Raw genomic sequence first — 9,180 nt, 5'->3', positions numbered from 1 at the left:
CCGCTTATGGGATCAGAAATAAGAATTCATCAGTTTCGGCCAAACAAATGGCTGAGCACATGCTCTAGTGCCCGTCGAATCACGTAAAAGCTGAGGTCCGAAGAATTACACTAGTGCTCAAAGTTACTGCCCTTGTTAGCATCCCAATGCCAACTGCTTTCAGTTTTGGTTGAAGTCTTTGCATGAAAGTACAATATGATCCAATGACAGGCAACATAGGCCGTATATCACCTTCGTCGTAGCCGTCCTGCATAAACAACTATTTACTCCTTTAACAAGGTTCATTCAACTCTCAAAAGGTAACAATAACCGTAAATGATTATCTGAGTCCAAAATTTCGTTTTATAACATAATAGTAATACTGACACTTATCGATAAAACCGTTACAACAACAAGATTTATGGACATGCATTGAAAACTAGCTATCAAACAAAATGAGAATTATTTACAATTCATTTGTTCCAAACTGATAACACTTCGTATTGTCAGATCTACTCCAAAATTACGAAACTTGGTTCTACACGTACTCAATAAACGTCTCTCACCACCATTTATTCAAAAAAAAGAACCCATAAACCTCAATTAAAATCAAAATCACTCATTTACACTAATTAATTCAAAATCGCCTCAATTGCCTTGGGAACTTACTTCTTCTTTGAGATGGACAACATCCTCCAGCGGCGTCTCCTCTTGCTTTCGCGAATATCCAGACTTTCATGCTCAAAGGGTCCGCGCCTCGTTACTCTCCTCATCCTCAGAGGATTGCTCGGAGCAGAATTGCCGTCGGCATATCAAGGCAGAGGCGGAGGCGGATAACTTTGGCATTCCTGCTGCGCCAATCGATGCGATCGACGCCGGTGTACGACCACCCTTTCCGCTTTGTTTGTGCCACTCAGCTTGCTAAAAGCTTACGGTTCTTCGCCATTTTATTAAATTTCTTTGGCGCATTTTCCAATTTAGCATTTCCTAGCCGCTTTGAGTGAAACTAGGGTTTGAAAAATGGCTTCGAAAGCAATGGAGTTGCGAGTGAAGAAGATACAGAAGACAAGAGACGAGAGGACGAGAGAAAGGGCGGAAGGACGAACTGGGTACAAAAGGGTACTTTGCGTTGAAACGCCTCAACTTTTCTCTTAAAGTTCGTCTTCGAAAATCAACAAAAAGGGCTATTAAGTATAATTGGTTTTTGGGGGGTTCCCTGTCACACCAAAAAAATACAGGGCAGCCTGCCCACATCCGCTGTTTGTTTGGTGGGCCTTGAAATATTTTCCAAAATTGTTACCAAAAAAGCCAAGAAAATTGTTCTTATAAGGTTAATTACAGAAAAAAATCCCGTAAAATTTTTGAGGGGTTTGCCCAACAGCACCCCCTCAACTCTTTTTTATATATCACTAAAAATCTCCCTTGAACTTTAGGAGTTATTACACATAGTGCCACTGAACATTTTATTTCCACATAAATTATTACCTAAAAAGTTGTATCTTTAATCATTATATTAGCCCCAAAATTAAAAATCATAATGTTATCATCGGGCAAGCAAATGACAAAAAAGACAAAAATTCCTTCTTATTCCAAATAAAAAAAAAACCCTTTTATTAAAAGGAAACACTAGATATTTTTTATGACTAAAGGAGTTATTTTCATGTTATTTGACACATGCTTATTACAATGCAGATGTGAGAATTTGATAGTGCTAATTGAAGATAAATGCAGAAAAAAAAAAACTCTTTCATTTAGTGTCAGCTAAAAAGCAGATTGAGAAGTTTATTGCAACTCCCCGAATAGTTCGGGAGTTTATGTAATATTAACCCTTCTTATAAATGAAAGATGTATTTTAAACCCATAATAGATAGATCTGGTAGACGTTGTTTAAAAGCGGTTTTTAACTCTCTTAAAATAATTCATAAAATGAATTCGAAACATGCAGGTTTGTCATGGGCCATGAATCCGCCCACCAAGCGCCCACGGGCCGAATAAAGATCCCAACCCAGAGCATAAAGATGCCCAAATCTCCTCCCAATCCCCTCCCTCGGACGCCCAAATCGGCTCTGCTCTTCCTCCATCCTCCCTCCAACCCCCTCGCACCCCCAAAGAAGCCCTCAACCCTCCTCAACCCCTCAAAACCCGTTAACCCTAACTGGCCCAAACCCAACAATGCCACGCCCAACATCCGTCCGCCGCGGCCTCTCCTCCGACCCGCCCCGTCCTCTCCTCCTCCTCCGCCTCTACTCCTCCACCGTGCCGCCTCCCCCTCTGCTCCCGCGGCTTTCTCCCTCATCCCCGCGAGCCCCCGGCGTTCTCATGGAACCTCCTCATCCGGGCCCACGCCGACAACTCCTCCCCCCTCGCCGCCGTCCGAGTCTTCGTCCGCATGCTTCGCGCCGGCGCGAAACCCGACAAGTTCACCCTCACCTTCGTCGCTAAATCCCTCTCGTTGGTTCTTGATTACAACCTCGCTGGGGTCGTTCACGGGTTCGCGATCAAGCTGTCACTGTACGACGACCTGCATTTTCGAAACACGCTCTTGCGTTTGTATCTTCAGTGTGGGAAGCCGAAATGTGGGCGCAAGGTGTTCGATAAAATGCGCGCGAGAAGCGTCGTCACGTGGACGGCGCTTCTCTCGGGGCTTTTGGCATGCGGGGAGCTGGATGAGGCGCGGGAGGTGTTTGAGAGAATGCCGGAGAGGAATGTGGTTTCTTGGACGGCGATGATCGACGGATGTGCGAGGAACGGGAGGCCCGAGGAGGCATTCGAGCTCTTTCGGAGGATGATGGAGGAAAATGTTAGGCCCAATGAGTTCACCCTCGTCGCTCTTCTGATCGCCTGCTCTGAGCTTGGGAGCCTGAATCTCGGAAGATGGGTTCACGAGTTTGCGCACAAAAATGGCGGGCGGGTTTAATAGAGGAGTCTATGTTGGCACTGCGTTGGTAGACATGTACAGTAAGTGTGGGAGCTTGGAGGACGCGGTGAAGGTGTTCGATGAAATGCCTGTGAGAAGCGTGGCGACATGGAACTCAATGATCACGGGATTGGGCGTGCACGGGTGCGGAAGAGAGGCGATAACGCTGTTCAAAGAGATGGAGGAGGAGAACGTGAGGGCGGACGAGGTTACACTTGTGGGCGTGATGTGCGCGTGCGCGAGGGAGGGAATGGTCGACGAGGGTTTTAAGGTTTTTAGGGATATGAGGGAGAGGTATGGGATTGAGCCCGGGATTGCGCATTGTAATTGTTTGATTGAGATTTTGAATGGTGAAGAGATTGAGATCGTTAGGTGTTTGGTTGAGGAACTTGATGGCAGGGATAGGAGAACGTTGGCTATGTGTTGTAGAGAATATGGTGATCTGAAGGTGGAGGAGATTGTTAGAAGTTGTGAAAGGGAATCACATAGCTTTGGTTGTTCTTTGGTGCAGAGTGAAGCTGAATGCTTCCAGTGGGAAGTAGGGTGAGCATATATATATGGATGATACTTTGTTGCTATCTGCAATGAGTTCATACAGTGATGATAAATTATGTAGAAAATCATGTAGTGCGTAAAAAGATAGCGATGATAAATTAGTCTGATCCAATTGGTTCAATATTTGTGATTACACACTATAATAATATTCTGATCGCGCTAATAGTGATTACATATTTACGATGATACTGTATATTGATTGCATTGATCTAGAGTTGGTAGCGGACTTCTTTGTCCCTATATGATTTTCTATAGAGAGCCATCTCTAGAATTTTTACCCTTATTAGCGATGATACGTGTGTTTTAATTCGTGACCAACGACACTTGAAACTGAAGGTTCTCATTTGAGAAATCATCATGAAGTTTTATGGATGTTCGAGAAGACTGTCATCAATCCTTTCTATATAACAAGCAAAATTTACACCCGCACGTTGCAGCGGGATTAACATGAAAACTATTGAAAATTTGGTACAAAGTATTTGGTTAAAAAAAACAGTGTCTAACCACTTAGAACAAAAATATGTCAGCTTACAACAAATTCAAATTGTTAAATAAAAACAGATTTAAAAATAATTCACTTGATTATTTTATGTTCAAGAATAATTTTTTAAGATGCATATATTTAAGGGAAAAATGTGTCCATGCCCCAAAAACAGAAACTTCATGTGCTGCAGCCCCTCCTAGTTTCCCCCATGTGATTCAGCCCCTTGAAGTGTGACATTTTGTGCTGCACCCCCTTTTTAACAATTATTACATGCCAACTAAGCTAAAATCCCCAAAATAACATTATCCCCTCTCCTCAATCCTTCAAACCCAGTTCTCTCTCTCTCTCTCTCTCTCTCTCTCTCTCTCTCTCTCTCTCTCTCTCTTTAAAAACAATGGCTTTCTAAAGCTCGTCGCTCTAGCCCTCGCCCTCCTCGCCGTCGCCACCTCCGCCCAGGCTCCCAAGCCTCCCCCGAGTTCGCCGCCGCGGCCTCCCCTCCTCTCCTCCGCCCGACCTCGTCGCGGTAGCTCGCCGTCGCTCCCCGTCTCGCCCTTTACTATGCCGGCAAAATAATTTGGATTTCTTATAGATGCAGACCTGCAAAAAGTGTCGTGTATCAAAATTTGACTTAATGCCGCTTGACGTCATGTGTTCTATGATAAATTGAGAAATTTTGATTGGTCCTTGAAATGTTACAAAAACTCCATTCAGTCTTTTCATTATATACCTACAAAAGTATCAGTCAGTCTAAATTGGTTTGTACACATAAGACTAAGTATCAGGCAGTCTAAATTGGTTTGTACAAAAGTATCAGGCAGTCTAAATTTGATGTTGGTATTCTTATCTTTGCTTGGATTTTGTCATGGAGTATAAAATAGAACTAACTTGGTATAAAATAGAACTAACATTGTATAAATTAGAACTAACTTGGTATAAATTAGAACTAACGTGGTATAAATTAGAACTAATTTGTTATAAATTAGAACTAACTTGTTATAAATTAGAACTAATATGGTTAAAATTAGAACTAATGTGGTATAAAATAGAACTAACTTGTTATTAATTAGAACTAGCACGGTATAAAATAGAACTAATGTGGTATAAATTAGAACTAACATGGTATAGAATAGAACTAATACTGTGCAGATTAGAACTAACACGCTACAAAATAGAACTAACACTGTGCAGATTAGAACTAACACGCTACAGAATAGAACTAACACTGTGCAGATTAGAACTAACACTCTACAGAATAGAACTAACACTGTGCAGATTAGAACTAACACTCTACAGAACAAAACTAACACTGTGCAGATTAGAACTAACACTCTACAGAATAGAACTAACACTGTGCAGATTAGAACTAACACTCTACAGAACAAAACTAACACTGTGCAGATTAGAACTAACATTCTACGGAATAGAACCAACACTGTGCAGATTAGAACTAACACGCACTAATTTGAATTTTTTACAGAAAAAAATAATTGATCTGGGGTTTTGGGGGGGGAAATAATTAATGGTAATTGACCTAATGGAATTTTCGGGCATACAAACCTAATTACAAGTTTAACCCCATAAATTTATTAAAAAATGAAGTAAGTCTACTTGGTGCACTAACGATCTTACCAAAAATCCTGTATTGGGAGCACCATGTTCTGCATTTGGGCACAAGAAGGTATATGATCCGATCTTTCCACAAAAAACTTGGCCTCATATGCAGAATAAGCAGGAAAGAGTCGTGCATGGAGTAAAGTAATATGACTAATTCCACATTTGAAACTAAAACTTCAAGGAAAATAACATAAATGATGTTTATTACAGAAACGTTAGAGAACTTCATAAGCATGACACTTTTTATACCTTGGACGTAAAGTTTGATGGATGTCTAACATAAGAAGCTCGGGATACTTTCGAATAACACGAGAAAGTTGACCTCTCAAGATGCCAAAATCTGTGAGGAATTGTACTTTCCTCCTGAGAGTATTGTCGACATTAGCAGAAAATATCTCTGGGTAGCGACATAATATTCTCCCTATGGTTCTGCCATCAAAACCAATTTCTTTCATAAATGAAACTACCTACAAAGGAATGGGAGAAGTATCAGGAGACTTAAACGCTACAGTGTTAGTTCTAACACGCGGCTACAGTGTTAGTTCTAACAAGTTAGTTCTAACACACGGCTACAGTGTTAGTTCTAACACGCTACAATGTTAGTTCTAACAAGCTACAGTGTTAGTTCTAACACGCGGCTACAGTGTTAGTTCTAACAAGTTAGTTCTAACACGCGACTACAGTGTTAGTTCTAACAAGTTAGTTCTAACACGCGGCTACAGTGTTAGTTCTAACACGCGGCTACAGTATTAGTTCTAACACGCTACAATGTTAGTTCTAACAAGCTACAGTGTTAGTTCTAACACGCGGCTACAGTATTAGTTCTAACACGCTACAATGTTAGTTCTAACAAGCTACAGTGTTAGTTCTAACACGCGGCTACAGTGTTAGTTCTAACACGCTACAGTGTTAGAACTAACACTGTAGCATGTTAGAACTAACACTGTAGCCGCGTGTTAGAACTAACTTGTTAGAACTAACACTGTAGCCGCGTGTTAGAACTAACACCGTTCTCATCCAATAGGGCCTTATTCTTAACTGCTGGCCTAAAAAGGATCTATGATCATGGGGAAAAGAGGGGGGGGGTATGATTGGAAGAGATTCTTTTTCGAATAACTTAACCCCCTTTGGATTTTGATTATTTCTATATTAATTTATTTAGGTAATATCATGGAAAAAACTGCATTATATTGGTAATAATAAGAAGCTTCCTAATACTATGCTTTGAATGAATTGTGTGGCTTTTCTGTTCCTGTTCTTCTACCGGATTATGGGGGGGAGAGAGAGAGAGAGAGAGAGAGAGAGAGAGAGAGAGAGAGAGAGAGAGAGAGAGAGAACTGGGTTTGAAGGATTGAGAAGAAGGGATAAGGTTATTTTGGGGATTTTAGCTTAGTTGGCATGTAATAATTGTTAAAAAGGGGCTGCAGCACAAAATGTCACACTTCAAGGGGCTGAACCACATGGGGGAAACTAGGAGGGGCTGCAGCACATGAAATTTCTGTTTTTGGGGCCTGGACACATTTTTCCCTATATTTAAAGATAAATGGGTGTCAACTTCAGGTTTATAGGCAGAAAATCTTTTTGGAGGTGGGTGTAAAAAATAAACGGGGGTAAACTTTAGGCTTTTATGCTAAAAATCCATCTATGATGTTGCACCAAAAGTGTGAGAAAAACAAAGATAATAGTTTAAGCATGGTTAAAGAATACATTATGTACCTAACAACTCACAACAAATATAAAATTTACAGAAAAAATATAATAACTAACGCGGTATATCAAACCACTGAAATACAAAGAAAATTTAAGATTAAAAAAACATTCAGTTTATAAGCAAAACCACTCTTTTGAAAATGAATGAATTTAAAATAAATAGATGTAAAATTTTGCTTTAGAGGCAAACTACGCATATATAGTACGCAATGTCTCCACATTAGTTTGAAAAAAATAATATACGTCTTTGGTTTAAAAATACATCACATATTTAACCAATTATATAGTTTAACAAATTACAACAAAATATAGCAACTTACACTGTATAATAAATTTCTCAAATATGAAGTGCGTTTAAAAATAATTCGATGGAGTATCAAAAATAAATGAAGGCATTTGGGTTTGTAGGTCAAATATCCTTTTGGACATGGATGGATTTCAAATAAGTGGGAGTTAAACTATGTACGGAGCATTTGGGTCCAAGAGAGAGATTGTCCGTCTGTTTAATTTAAAGTAAATAAACGTAAATTCATGTTTATAGGCAACAAAGACCTTTTTAAAGAAACGAGTGTGTTTAAAGATAAGTGGCGTTAAGATTTTGGATTTATAAGCAATAAACCCTATCCAGAGTTGCAACTTTTATACCATATAAAAAATCGATGAAATTTACAATGGGTTTAAAAGTAATTTATCGGAGTTATTTTGGGACCTGTAGATAAATCCTCCCCCCACCGCATTCTTTAATTTATCTCAATACCACACGCACAAAACTTCAAACAACTCGAAACTATTTACAAAAAACAACCCAAGATTCCCCCATCAACCTCTCGCTCCTCAAAACGTAGCTTTACTCATATCATTCAACTCACAACACCCCCCCGTAACAAAAACACTAATTACAATTTACACCATCCGCCACCTTCAACAACACACAAGGGAGAAACACGCGATTTTCAAAAGAGAGAGAGGGGGGGCGTACAAAATAACCTCCCCTTCCTCAAAATCACTGGGCCTCGACGGTCCGAGTCGAGGAGGCGTTAACGGCCGCGAGGCGAGGGCCCACGTTGCGTCGGCAGCCTGGTGCCGGTGGCGAGCATTCGTTCCGGTGAAGCGGCTTGCCTTGAAGCGAGCGGCCGGCGTGGGTCGCGCCGGGGCGCACATGACGCAACGTTGGGTGGGGACCCCCGCCGTGGGGCCCAGCCGCCGCACGTGGTGCGAGCTCGCCGTCTGACCACGAACCTGCGTAGGTGCGCGACGGGCTCAATCTGCGCGCGGGCGGGTTCTTGTCTCGTCGCCGGCGACGGCCCGGAGGTTGTTGGCACGATGCCTGTTTTTGTTTTTATTAGCAAAAGCTAAAGATCTGGCGATGAGAAAAAAAGGTAATTAATTAACTAACTAACTAATTAATGTTAAAAGAGTAAAGAGAATTAATTAATTACTTAAGGTAATTTAATAATGGAAAGAAGTAAAAGAACAAGACGAACCGACGGCACGAGATCTGGAGAAACAAATCATAAAGTCTGTTATTACTGCTCGGAACTAGTAGCAAATAAGAAGTTTATTATAATTTTAAATGCTATTAATTAAGGAAAATAAATAATAATTAGAAACTTAATAAACATAGCTACGAGATCTGTTAGTTAATTAGTCTAATTACTGATGCACAAAATTACTTAAATTTTTAAAAAATTCTAAAAAATAATTAGAAACTATGAAGGGATGCAAGATCAAGGAGGGTTTACCCTTGGATCTGGAGAGGATGCTGAGGCTTTAACAAGTTCTTTTACGATTGTTTTTTTTTTTTTAATTAATAAATTAAAAAAGAAAATGAAGAAGAACTAAAAAATAGCAAAAAAAGAGGGCGGGCTCAAATAGTGATTTTGAGAAGCCGAAGGGTCAAATCTGCGGTTAAGCGAAGCCG

The 9,180-nt window shown here is 40.4% G+C and overlaps 1 protein-coding gene across 1 annotated transcript; it reads left to right on the top strand.

Annotated features, from left to right (window-relative positions):
• Positions 2,245–3,631, top strand: LOC109824758 (pentatricopeptide repeat-containing protein At3g26630, chloroplastic-like). The gene is given in 2 exon segments (XM_020391402.1): positions 2,245–2,887; positions 2,889–3,631. Coding segments are annotated over 2 exon segments (1,074 nt in total). The 5' UTR covers positions 2,245–2,368; the 3' UTR covers positions 3,444–3,631.

The sequence above is a fragment of the Asparagus officinalis genome, chromosome 9 (genome assembly GCF_001876935.1).
Source record: "Asparagus officinalis chromosome 9, Aspof.V1, whole genome shotgun sequence".
Classification (NCBI taxonomy): domain Eukaryota; kingdom Viridiplantae; phylum Streptophyta; class Magnoliopsida; order Asparagales; family Asparagaceae; genus Asparagus; species Asparagus officinalis.
This window is presented reverse-complemented; position numbering and strand designations above follow the sequence as displayed.